The sequence below is a fragment of the Panthera uncia genome (assembly GCF_023721935.1).
Source record: "Panthera uncia isolate 11264 chromosome D3 unlocalized genomic scaffold, Puncia_PCG_1.0 HiC_scaffold_8, whole genome shotgun sequence".
In the NCBI taxonomy this organism is placed as follows: Eukaryota; Metazoa; Chordata; class Mammalia; order Carnivora; family Felidae; genus Panthera; species Panthera uncia.
In genome coordinates this window covers 85,131,171-85,144,436 of record NW_026057586.1, presented here as the reverse complement: position 1 = coordinate 85,144,436, position 13,266 = coordinate 85,131,171, and the positions used below count along the sequence as shown (strand labels likewise).

At 51.7% G+C, this 13,266-nt stretch overlaps 1 protein-coding gene across 1 annotated transcript in view; it reads left to right on the top strand.

Moving 5' to 3' along the window:
* The window catches only part of RILPL1 (Rab interacting lysosomal protein like 1), a 15,721-nt gene extending 5,401 nt beyond the window's left edge, over window positions 1–10,320 (top strand). Inside the window, exons 2-3 of the mRNA XM_049619588.1 lie at window positions 1,268–1,535; window positions 9,652–10,320. Coding sequence (XP_049475545.1) covers window positions 1,268–1,535; window positions 9,652–9,796 — 413 coding nt within the window. The 3' untranslated portion in view covers window positions 9,797–10,320. The remainder of the gene's footprint in view (window positions 1–1,267; window positions 1,536–9,651) is intronic.
* The last annotated feature ends 2,946 nt before the right edge of the window (window positions 10,321–13,266 follow it).

The window sequence follows — 13,266 nt, the reverse complement described above, 5'->3', positions numbered from 1 at the left end:
CCCCCCCAAGTCAAACACGCTAATATTTTTGTGGCCAAGATGTGACTATTCATATGACATGGGATAAACACTGTCATCGGCCTCATGAGAGTTTTTCAGGTGTTGCCACCAAATGAATGACCAAAAAATGAATTTTTGTTTTTAGAGCTTTTTGGATGTTAGAACTTTGCAGATAAGAAATGGTAGAGCTGTGCAGCCTAAGTATTTGTTCATTCGGTTCATGGCCAGTGACCTCCTTGCATATATTAGGGCTGCGCTGTCTCCTACGAAAGCCACTAGCTGAGTGGCTATTTAAGTTTAAATGAGTTAAACTAAAATAACATTTAAAATCCAGTTCCTCGATTGTACATACTGGTTCAGCTTTATACACACTACCCCTCTATTGGTTTCTCAAAACGTACTACATTTGTTTCTACCTCAGGACCTTTGCACATGCTGGTCCTGTAGCTGGGAAAACATTCTCTTTGACTCTTCCCATGGTTGACTGCTGGTCACCCAGGATTCAGGTCAGAGGTCACCTCCTCCGAGAGGCCTTCCTTCCACATTATCTCCCTTTCAAAGGAGTGCCCTGTCCCAGTCACTGTCACTTTACTCAGTTCACAGTCCTTCACCGTCTTTTTGAAATCCTGTTCGTTAATGTGCTTGTTTTATTGTATGTTTCCATACCAGACTATAACAGCGTGAGGCCAGAAACCACATTCGTCTTGTTCATGGCTAAGTTCCCAAGACTTAGGATAGAGCTTAGCACAGAGTCGGTATGCAACAAATACTTCTTGAGCGGAAAGCCAGAAGGAAGGACAGATGCACCAGATGTGGTCCCTGCTCCAGTAGGGACGACGAGAGGCACAGAAAACACAGTGCCATGTATTTTTATTGAAAACCCACTGTAAGCCTGGCACATAAGAAAGTTTTACTGATGCTGTGTGCACTGGCTGTTCAAAGGGAGAGTTTACTTCTCAGGGATGGGGTAGAAACCAGGAAGACTTCATGGCAGAGGTGGCATTTGAACTGGGCCCTTCCCTAAAGGATAGGGTACTAGTCAGGTATGGGAGGTGTTGAGATGGAAGAAACCACAAAGGTACGAAGATAGCATGTGGCAAGGACAGGTTCTGTGTGGCAAGATTCTTCAGAGGAAACTGAAGATTGCGTTTCTGAGCTGTGGGTTCCTTTCCTGAAATTCTTCACATTTGACCAGCTGGGCCAAAGAGACCACAGGCGTTGCCTCCAGGGCTGACCTCTCTCTTCACTGGCCACGCCCACTGCTAAGAGGCCAGCCCCCCAGGCAAAGAGACTGTCGGGGCACAGGCCACTATGGCCATCTTCCTCGGTCCCCCTCTTCCTAGTACAAGCCCTCCCAGACCATCAGACAATACCCTTCTAGAATATTCCAGCTCTTACAGAATTTTTGACTGTCTTATCTCACACCTCTCAACTCCTTCCAGTGAAGAAATAGAAGAGGAAAATCGGATACCCCAACCTCCACCGGTCGCCCACCCGAGAATGTCCCCCCAGCCGGAGTCTGGGATCAAGCGACTGTAAGTGGTGTGCTTCCTGAGTGTGGGGCTGCTCGCTCACGGCTGACCTGGTGGTGCACACAGCCTCTCACTTCTGGGCACCTGCTCCAGGGCCAGGCTTGTCACTAACCATCTCCTGCTGAGACAGGCCTAACCCCGGAGCACATCGGGCCTGGCCCTCGACTCTGAGTTCATCTCTGTACCTGAATGCTGAGTTCCTTCAGGGGCTCCCTGGGCAGAGAGGTTGGGGTAAGGCTGAGAGGGTGGCAAGGGGGCGGGGCCTGTAGCCAAGGCTCGGGGCTTCGGCGGGGGCCTGTCACTGGGCAGCAAGTAAGACTGGTGGGAGAGATTCGAGCATCTGAAGGGTTGGGCCCTGGTCCGCTCGATCAGTGCGTTCCGTGCTGACTCCCACACCACCCCCGTCTCTCCAGTAAGTATTCACTGCTGCATGATACATGCAGGCAGTCAGGCCCTGTTTGCTGTGGGGAGCACACAAGAAAGAAACTCAGCCTTGCCCCTCAAGCAGACTTTAAACTACTTCAGTGCGTCTCTACATCAAAAGACTCCTTTGAGATTCCGAGAGTCTGTAGACCCTGTCCCTGAGGGCAGAGGAAAACCACACGTACGGTTTCAGGTTCATTGACACCTGCAGCCCTTTAGGTAGAGGGTTAAAACTTCTGGTCTAGTTGGCTAATGTCTGCTAAGGGCCTACTATGTGCCAGGTTCTTTTCCTGCAGATAATCCAGTCCCCACCGTACCCCTGGGAGGTAGAGACACTGTCATTCCCGTTTTACAGTTAAAGAAGCTAAGGCAGCTGCCTAAGGACGTTCAGTTGTTAAGACGCAGAGCCAGGGTTCAAACCTGGGCAGCCTGGCCCCAGAGCCCACGTTTCGAACTATTTGCAGGGTACACGCGTGCTCACACTGCTGTCTTGTAGCCTTGATGTCTCTCCCGAGAGGGTCTTCCTCCCTCCGGGCCTTCTGGCTCTACCCTCTTCCTCTCTTTCTCCCAAACTCTGGCAGAAGCTTTGTGAAAGGAGGTGGCAAGAGTCCGAAGAGCCACCGGGAGTGTGTGGGGAGGGGCGCTGGGGTGTCACTCGGGGACCTCACCCTTTAAAAAGCCAGTTACGTTAGGAAATCCTCGGCTAGCCCTCACCCTGTGAACGCTCAGCATTGGTGGCCGGGAGGGGAAACCAGGACACGTGCCGCCTTGTGACTGCTCTTGGAAAAGGCCGGCCGCCCTCTGGAGCATGTGCGTGAACGCGTGGCCCCTTCCCAAGCCTCTCTCGCCAGCCTCACGGTGCTTATTTGCTTGGCCCTCCATCCCTGTGTGGAGTCCCCAGTTCTGGTTAGCCGTAAATACTTACGGAAGGGTGGAACTTGGAACCAGAAAGGCTTCCCCTGAGTCCCAGCACTGTTTGGCCATGTATTAATTAGTAATAACATTGGCAATTGAACCTCAACTCAAAGTAACTGAAGAAAGACCGGGAGCTAAGGGACCAAAAATTCCCAGGTCGGACTGGCTTCAGGCTCGGCTGGATCCAGGCCTTGTCATCAGGCCTTTGCCTCATTCCCTCCACCTCTGGCTGTTTTCCTGAACACACTGTCCCTCAGGGTGGCAACATCTGCTTTCTTCTGTCTGAGACTCCGGTGGGAAGAGAGTCTTCCACAGGAGTCACGGAATCAAGTCTCATTGGCTCAGACCGGGTCACGTGGCCCGTAAGCCAATCACAGGACAGTATATCCATCAGCCGGGTTGGGTCTCCTCCGCATGCCTGAGGCTGGTTCAGATGGACCGGAAGTAGGGGGGAGGACAGGTCCCACGGGGCTCACAGGGCTGGGCGGACAGAAGGATTGGGTGTCCGTTGTGGCCTCATCATGGGGGTGAGGGTCCTCCAGTCTGAAGTCTTATGATGTACTCAGTACCCAGGGAGACTCTCACCCTTGGTTAGCGTTTCTCATCCAGCGCTAGGGAATGGGATTGACTTTTGTTGAACTCTCAGCCATCTGCCAGCCCCACACACACGTGTAGGAATGAGCATCATTGACCTTGTGCTTCAGTAGCTACAACTTTGGGTTAAGACCTGGGGAAGCTGAGACAAAGTTCACGAGCCCACATAATCCGCCCCTGGGCTGAGGAGGGGCAGGACCGAGAGACCAGGCCTGTGCTTCCTTCAGCGACTCGTTGCCAGGTCTTTAAAAATCAGACCCTCTTAGGGGCGCCTGGGTGGCTCAGTGGGTTACGCGTCTGACTCTTGGTTTCAGCTCAGGTCATGATCTCACGGTTCGTGAGTTCGAGCCCGGCATCGGGCTCCGTGCTGACAGTGCGGAGCCTGCTTGGGATTCTCTCTCCCCCTCTCTCTCTCTCTCTGCCCCTCCCCCACTCACTCTCTCTGTCTCTCTCTCAAAATAAACTAAAAACAAATCTTTTAACGCCTCTAGCGCCGTAACCCTAGGATGTACGCAGCTGTAAGCCTGCCCTCCAAGCGGGGCTGTCCTCGGTGCTAGAGTTTCCTGCTCCAGCCCCCCTTTACTCGCAAGCAGACAATTAAGAGGGGCTTTTGCATATCCCAAACTGGATAAAATGCAGAGACGAGTTATCAGAATGAGCCAACAGTCTTCTTCCCACTGGTCCGTCTACCCACACCTGAATAGGCTGTGGTGTCTAATCCTTTTTTCCAGACTGTTCTGCAAAGGACTCTGGGCCCTTCTCCCCTTCACTGTGGCCTCTGTCTGCTCAGCAAGACCTGGGGCTCCGAGACTGGGAAGAGAAGCCGCTGGAATTGGGGAGCCAGAGAGCGAGAAACACACAGAGGGGGAGAGAGACATCAGAACCCCCCGGTCCACAGGGTGCAGGTGGCCAGTCCCGTGGCCACCCCGGCCTTCTAGGGGATGACTAGAAGATCAGACTGGCACAAAAGGCTTTTGACCAGCCCAGGCAGGACACTGGTCGCCTTTGTCCACCTCGGCTGCTGACTGAGAACTGTCAGTGTGGCCCGTGAGCCCAGAGCCAGGGGCCGGGACGAATCTTTCCTGGGGCTGGGGCAGGGAATGGGGCTCTTAAGATCGTTTCATGCCCGCCTCCCTTCCCGTCCCTCACACCTCTGGCCCCCATCGGGGTCTGCTTGTCCCTCGGTCCTTGCCTTGGTGGAATAGGAATCACACAGCCTCTTTAGTACAGGACCTGGCTGCTTCCTAGCTCAACCTCATGCCCTTGACCGGTTTTTTCCACCCACCAGTGAGTGAGCAGTACCTACCCTCGAGGTCTGGAGGGGCTCCACTGAGGTATCTTCCCCCTGGTCAGAGACTCAGAGCTGGGAGACTTAGCCCCACTTCTCAGATGAATATCGGGCCCAGAGAAGCCCACTGAGTTCATGTAGATCGTACCATTGGGAAGGGTCAGAGATGGGGTTTGAACCGTGCCTTCTGTGGACCTCCCACCGCCCGTTTCCTTGCCCCATTCCTGAGTCACCAGCTGTGGGCCGACGGCCCAGTCCCTTCTGTCCCAAGTGCACCACAAGCCAGGGACGTCAGCGTCTACGTTTCTGGGCTGAACCGGCGAAGGGAACCAGAAACTCCTGTCACCAGTTAAAACTGTGCCCAGAAGACGGTCCAAGAAAAGCTTGTGACTGAGCAGCTGCCGGCCAGAGAGTCCAGGTTGGCACTGCCTGGGAAGGTCACGAGGGAGCGCTGAGTGACTCCAGTCTTGTCCCCAGCGGCCACCAGGCACCAGCGCCCCCTTTGTGTGGCCTCAGCACCCAGCTGTCTGCTGAGCAGGGGCGGAGGGGCCGGCCAGGGAGGCAGCGCGCAGGCAACGGTTCTCATGCGCCCGAGAGGTTGGCCTCAGAGGAGGCAGCCACCCAACTATCAGACACTAGTCCCTGTCCTCCTACCCACCGCCCTCCTTGCTTCAGCCCAGAAATAGCTTCCTCACAGCCGCCCATTGCACTGCCTGAAATGCCACTGTTAGAACTGCATTTGGTTTGCATCTTCCAGAAATAATCAGTGGGGAGGGAGAAGGTAAAGCCAGCCACACCATATTCAGACATAAACTTTTGACCAAAAAAAGCCAGTCTTTTTTTTTTTTAATGCTTATTTATTTTTGAGAGAGAGAGAGAGAGAGAGACAGAGCACAAGCAGGGGAGGGGCAGAGAGAGCGGGAGACACAGAATCTGAAGTAGGCTCCAGGCTCCGAGCGGTCAGCACAGAGCCCGACGCGGGGCTCGAACCCACGAACCATGAGATCGTGACCTGAGCGTAAGTCAGACACCTAACTTACTGAGCCACCCAGGTGCCCAAGCCAGTCTTTTCCCAGGAAGTGGCTGTCCCTCCAGAGGACAGGGAGGCTTCTGGGAAGGAAGGGGGCCGTCCATTCAGTGAAGCATATAGTTACTTGACTGGAACCTTCCAGGTGTCCCAAGGCCCCTGTGCACCAGTCTGACCCCTGATGGGACCCCAAATGAAGCCCAGCATTTCCAGGCGGGCATACATCTCACCCTGCATCTGGGGCCATCCTCCACAGTGACTGTCTTTGGGGGCTCCCTGTTATGCCAAGAGGGGTCCTGGCAGAGGTCGAGCCCCTGGAAAGCCAACAGTGCCGGACAGCCCGGCCTCTGGGGATTGGGCACGTTCAGATGACAAAAGGTGTCCCCTTTTCTCATCGCCGTGAGAAGATCCACGTGGTTCTGCCAGGATGCCAACTCCCAGCTGCCTTTTGAAGTGTATCAGAGGTAAATCCAAACACAGATAATCCCAAACCTCACTAGACACTCACATTCTATCTTTTCCCCGCCCGCATCTAAAAAAAAAAAAAAAAAAAAAAATCAAAATTGTTCAGAATAAGCTCTGACTCTGACTTGAGTGTCGTTTCTTCTTCGTTTTCCTTGCCAAGACCAGGGACGGACGAGAACTCGGTGTCAGCTCTGACTTAGCAGCGGGGGTGGCCCGTGCACGTGCTCTGCCTCAGTCCTTTTGCCCCGCCCACTCGTCTTCTCTCCTGGACCCCCCCCCCCCCCCCACCGCGCCGGCTGCCTTCTTCGGGGCACGGGGCCTGCGGTGCATGGTAGTGGGGGAGTTTTGCTGGAAGACACCGAGGGTGTCCCCACTAAGCTACAGCGGGTTTTGACTCCTTCTTTCCCAAACCCAGGCCTGCTTTTCAGCCCCGAGGCCGACCCTGTCTTCCCTCGGTGTTGCGTGACTTTGCTAGGGCTGCCTTAATAAAGAGCTGCCAACTGGGAGCCTTCAGCGACAGAAATGCTTTGTCTCACCCTCCTGGAGGCTGAGAGTCCCGGAGCCAGGGGTGGCCAGGGCCCGTTCCCCCGGAGGACCGAGAGAGAATGTTCCGTGCCTCTCCTAGCTTCAGGGGTTTGCTGGCGATCTTTGGCCTTTGCTGGCATGTGGAGGCATCACCTGGATCTCTGCCTTCATCTTCACAGAACGGCCCCCCTGTGTGTGTGTGTGTGTGTGTGTGTGTGTGTGTCCAGATTTCCCCCTTTTATAAAGATCTGCTCTTCTCGGGGCGCCTGGGTGGCTCAAGCGGTTGAGCGTCCGACTTCGGCTCAGGTCATGATCCCTCGGTTCATGAGTTTGAGCCCCGCGTTGGGCTCTGTGCCGCCAGCTCGGACCCTGGAGTCGCTTCGGATTCTGCATCTCCCTCTCTGCCCCTCCCCTGCTCATGCTGTCTCTCAAAAATAAACATTAAAAAAAAAATTAAAGGGAAAAAAAAGATCCCCTCTTCTCTAGTAGAACTTTCTCTTGTTACCTCCTCCAAATAAGGTCGCTTTCCGAGGTCATGGGAGGACTTCACCATGAGTTGTGGGGGGGGGGGGGGGGGACACAGTTCCATCCGTAACGCCTACTATAAGCAAACCCTTCAGCTGGTCTGTGCGTGGAATGTGTTTGTTTTTCATGCCTCCTCTGTTTTTATCTTCTCTGTGTCTATCTGTACTTTCCTAACCAGGATCTTTACAGCCATAATGCCCATGGTAGCAGCGGGACTGATAATAGATGACCCCACACTGCAACCTGTCCGACGACTCGTTTCCCTCGTAGGCACTGTGTGTGTTTCTGCTTGCGTTCTGAGCTGTGCCTTTGGAATGTGTGCTGAGGCTCTGCCAAGGCCGGCCTGTCTTCCTTGGCCACTCCAGCTGCATGGCCCCCACCCGCGCGTGTGTGGAATGTGATTTCAGACCTGTGCCCGTGAGTCTCGATCTGCACGAGGGCAGCTGCGGAATTCTCGGCTCTGTCACCGATCATTCTTTTTGTCTTTTCTCGTTTCCGTTCTAAAAATCACCTTGTCCGTGATCCAGTAAAGAAGGTCCTTTAAGTGACGGGTCAGTAATCAACGCCCACTGTGACCACCCCCCCCCCAACCCCCGAATGACACTAATGCCGTGTTCGACCTTCACGCCCTAGCTTTCTAAACCGCTTTGTTTCGCCGAGCCATCGTCAGAAAGCCATTTGATCCCGCGAGGGGGGGACCAACGCTTTGTGTCTCTCTGGGTCCCCTCGGACAGGAAGCGGCATGTGGCTTTCCTGCTTGAGTCAGGTAGAGGTAACATGTGGCAGTGATGTGTTGCTGTATTTTTGGCCAGCTAATCGCCCTGATCACACTATGGAGAGAGCTCGCAAATAACCCGGTATGAAAATTGTGGCTTTGTGTGTCAGGACGCATGTCTGTTGTAGAGAAAAGAGCCTTTAGCTGGCAGGGAGAATTTCTCCAGATACACTTGGCTTGCCCCAGCTTTACAGTGAAAGACCACTTTATTCCCGGTAGGAGGTGACCATAGGGTCCAGGAATCACAGAATAATAAAATCATGTTTGCCCAGATGTGATTAAAACTGAACTCCATAGGCCACAGCACTTACAAGCTGGGGCGGGGGGGGGAGCTAATAGGTGAACAGACAGAGGAACTAAAAATAGTTGATTTGAAGCTTCAGTTTCTCAGCGGTGCATTCCTATTCCTGCCCCCGGGAAACGTAACATAGCTATTATCTCTCTCGCCAAGTTCAGAAACCAAAATTGAAGAGTAGCAGAACTTGGTGAGAGAAGAATGAATCTCATTAGAAAGCACGAGTATCGAAGGGCAAGTTAGCCAAGGTTTTTGGGAGAAATTCAAGGTGGGCCACCTCAGGTTTACTTGAGGGCCCTGGTCTTTGTGGAGGGGGAGCTAAGGCAGACCTCGTTTTAAATGGACCAGTTCCGGGGCGCCTGGCTGGCTCAGTCTGTGGAGGGTGCGACTCTTAATCTCAGGGTCGTGAGAGCGAGCCCCATGTTGGGTGTGGAGCCTACTTGAAATAAAATTTTAAAAAATCAACGGGCCAGTGTATAAGCTTTTTGCCGGTCATTTCTGCCTTCGTCTTTTAGGCATCAGATGTTTCACTCTGATCAGTGATCGGCAGTCACGGCTGTTTTAAAAAGACCCCTTGGTCTACATCGGCCACTGCGGTCAGCAAGTCGCTGTGCGAAGGTCTAAAGGCTTCCGCCCTTAAGTCGGTTTTCAACCCCGTAAACCGACGGTTTCCCCAGTCTCATTGGCAGACGGCTTTCACAGCGTTTAATCACAGAACTGTGTCCACCGTTACTGTTTTTGGTTGTCTCATTCTTCTAAAATAACTACTCCCGACTCCTCTCTAGCAGTAATATCCAGGGAATCTGGGCCCTGATGTGCTGCTTTTGTAGTTTCCAGATTCACGTTACGTAACTACCTCAAGGAAAAACATTTGTCTCTTTATGTCGGAATCATCTTAAATTCTAGGTGGCTCTCAGTCATTACTTTCTCTGCATCGTTAGGGTAAAGAGACTCCAGACGTGTGTTTCTAGTCATTTTTTTTTTTTTTATGTCCGCTGATAATGAGGACAGACCCTCAGCAGTGCTTAAGTAAGAGATGAGATACATCACACATCAGTAGTTGCATATGCCCTGTTCACACTGTGTCACCTCCAAGGTGCGGTGACAATGACATGCAGAATCCCCTGCTGCTTTCTCACGTAACTTTGACCCGCACCCCTACCTCTCCTTTCACACCTTGGATTGATCTGCTTCCTTCCACGTCTGCTGCTGTGCGTCCTGGCATTGCAAAAACGCTACAGTGCACAGCGAAGTCAGGCTCTCATTTCTCTCTTTCCCTTTCAAAAGGTTTAGCTTCTTCTCCCGAGATAAGAAGCGTCTGGCCAACACACAGAGAAACGTGCACATCCAGGAGTCCTTCGGCCAGTGGGTCAACTCCCACCGTGATGACGGTTACACGGAGCAAGGACAGGAAGCCCTGCAGCACCTGTGACCGCAGCCCACCTCTGCCTTTGGACCTGAACTGTCCACCGTCAGCACCTGCAGTGGAACCTGGCAGGGGTCACTACCTTGCACACCTCTCGGTTCAGATGCACCCTCAAGACTGATCCCTCAAACAGACTGTCTCCTTTGAGGAAGCACACTGAAAAACTGATGCCAAACTCTAAAGAAATGTTTATTTATACCCAGGGCTATCACCGTTTATAATAGATGACCGATCTCTTAGGATATATATTTAATAATAACCATGAGCAGAGGCCAGACTTTTGCATTAACTTCAGTAACACAAGCTTCTTTAAGCCAAATACATCACATGCCACTATAATTGCTGTTTGACTTGCTTTGTATGAAACTGTGTGTGTAGAGGTTCTGTTCACCTGTTTGTCGTACTTAAGTGGGAGGCAGGGAAGTGGTATTCATTAGCTCATTCATGGAATTGTCAGCGGTGGTAGCATAATACGTAGGATGCATCCATTAGACAAACCGGGCCCCCAAAGTCACCAGACGGGCTGGCCCCACTCAGATGCAAAGCAACAGAAGCTAAGGACCAGCGTCCTCCCACCCGGAAACCGGACACAACTTTGCAAGAGCTGGTGGTTCTCTTTTGCACCTTGTTACGGATACTGCCTAGAGCATGTAGCGAGTGCCTTGGAATCGGCTGTGAGTTCTGCAGTGCTAACCAAAGTTGCTAAGGATGAGACATTGCAGCCTTTCTCATTTCTCGTTCGCTCCCCCCCACCCTTTTTTTCTTTTAGCCTCCAATCCATCAAACACGGTCCCCTGTAAAGAAGACAAGTGTCCCAGAGCGGATGTGGAAGGGGGTTGGGGAGCCTAGGGGGTGCAGCATGGGGGTGGGGAGTAGAGCTACCAGTGCCAGGGTGAGGGCAGTGGGTGGAGAGGTAGTCTGGGGACTACACGTCTGGCTGACTCATGGGGCTGTGGTGGCAGACGGAGAGCCAGAAGCCTGCATCTGCTGAGTTGGGGTTTTGCCCAAATAGCACTTTCTCTCTACCCACGGAGGACCCAGGGCACAGGCTGGGTGCTGACAGATTGAGAGAGGCAGCGCGTGCTAACAGAGCGCTCAAGTACATCTGACGGGTCCACGTTCTACACCTTCTCCCCTGGTTTGCTGAGAAACCATCAGTTGGTTTGCAGGGTTCACGGGGACAGTGTTTCCACAATGCTGAAAATAATGATCAGACAAGATAACGTTGCTTTTGCGCAGTGGTTCTCAAAACTGACTGCCGCTAGTTTATTCTCGGAGTATAAAAGCAGGTGTATTGAGGAATCTCCCTTCCCCTGGCCACCTTTGGCTGCCCTTTCCCCACGAGCAACCAGTGTTGCCAGTTTCTTGGGTGTCTTTCCTGAAAGGGTTTATAAATATACATGCGGTTATGTAACAAAATATATTTTTTCTTTCTTTTTTTTTTTTTTTTACATAAATGGCAGCATACTATATATGTGCTATGCTGTGCCTTCCTTTTCTTAGAATACCCTGGAAACGATTCCACATCAGTACGGAAGATAGTGGGTTTCAACGCCCCCCAGGGACGTTTGGCAACGTCTGGAGACATTTTGGTGTTTTGGTTGTCACCACTACTACTGGCATCCAGTGGGTAGGTTCCAGGGATGGTGCTCAACATCCTGCAATGCCCAGGACAGTGCCCCACAACAAAGACTCTTTCAGCACCAGATGTAATAGTGCGAAATGGAGGACCCGTCTGCCACGTGGATGTGTCATTTTTCATGTTTGTCCAGACCCCACGGATGGACAGGGAGCTTCCTTTAGCACTGCACACTTTCACACCCATGCGTCAGTCTGCAGAATAAACTAGAAAAATTGCCAGGTGAGAAGCCACATGCCTTTGTTGTGTGGCTACTGCTAAGGTCTCTGCTGTGGGGGCTCTACCAATTTTTTTGTTTTGTTTAGTTACCAGGGCCCATACAAGATGAAGCCTCAATGTCAAGGATGCGGTCTGAGGGGTCTAATCCATCCATGTTCTGGGACCCAGGGTTGACAGCCGCTGGCTTGGACAATGTAAGCACCGCGACTGGATCTCTTTCTTCCAGTGCTGTCTCACAACACAACACCCCCAGGGTGGAGTGCTCGTTCAGCTGGAATACCTACCAGCTCAAGCCCATAATGCACTTTTGGTGCTGTAATAGGGAGCCCTTTGTACAACCTGTGTGAAATCAGAAGGGTGTTCCTGAATGGCTGTTTTCTGAGACGTGGGGGATGTGGTAAGATTCTGCACTGGAAATCTACAAAGGAAAGAGCCTATTTTTCTAAAACTGTTCTTGGGGCGCCTGGGTGGCTCAGTCGGTTAAACGTCCAACTTCGGCTCAGGTCATGATCTTACAGTTCATGAGTTCGAGCCCCACGTCGGGCTCTGTGCTGACAGCTCAGAGCCTGGAGCCGGTTTTGGATTCTGTGTCTCCCTCTCTCTCTGCCCCTCCCCTGTTCACGTTCTGTCTCTGTCTCAAGAATAAATATACATTAAAAAAAAAAAAATTAAAAAAAATAAATAAATAAAACTGTTCTAACAGCTAACAGCAGTTTTAACATAGGGCAGGTTCCCTACATAACAAAGAGATTCATACTCGTAATGCAAAAACCTAGTCGTGAATGTGTTGAGTCTCGATACTAAATTGTTTGCTTTGCATGAAACATCCTGAGTTTTAAGACCCTGAACTTGCAAAGATACAGCCATTGCTAAAACAGAAACATTAAGTGTCACTTTTTTTAAAACCACGTGAACAGCCTGGTACTCAAAGCCCTCAGAAGTTATAGTCGATATGATCTATGCAGCCCTCCTACAAATGGGAGGCCAGGTGTCCAAGAGGGAGAAGACAAATCAGTCCATCAGAACCAGACAGAAACCTTTCACTGGCTTTTCCTCATTTTCATTTCACTCTCTTTGGAGCTTCATCTTTTCAAAGGGCTGGAAGGCCGCCATAAACCAGAACCCCATAGCCCTGCAACTTTGGTTTTTCACTTTAAATACCAGCCTCCCTGCCAAAAAACAGGAAAAAAAGGCAGTCAGCATTTGGCTCAAGAACGGAGTTCTATTTGTTCAAGGGTAGCTGATTGCTGACCTAGACCACTGCTCACACTGATTTGGTACGAAGGTCTGGACGTTCTCCCTGAATTCACTTTTCTATCCCATTTTTATTTCAGTTCGGCAGGCCTGTACGCTACAGATATACACATGGGAAAGATACCACTTTCCCAACAATCTAGCCAGATTCGGGTTCCCAGGAGTCAGAGCGATGCAAAGGATTTTCGGTCGTCACTTCTTTTTTGCCAGCCCCTCAAAACGGTCAGTTCCAGTAGACAGGAGAAAAGGAGAATCGCAAAACAAGCTCTCTACTGCCAAATTAAACCAGAGTGGTGGCTCCGTAAACGTGCCCTTCTGTATGGCCGCCGGTGAGGACACGACTGTAATAAATGTAATGGGTCCC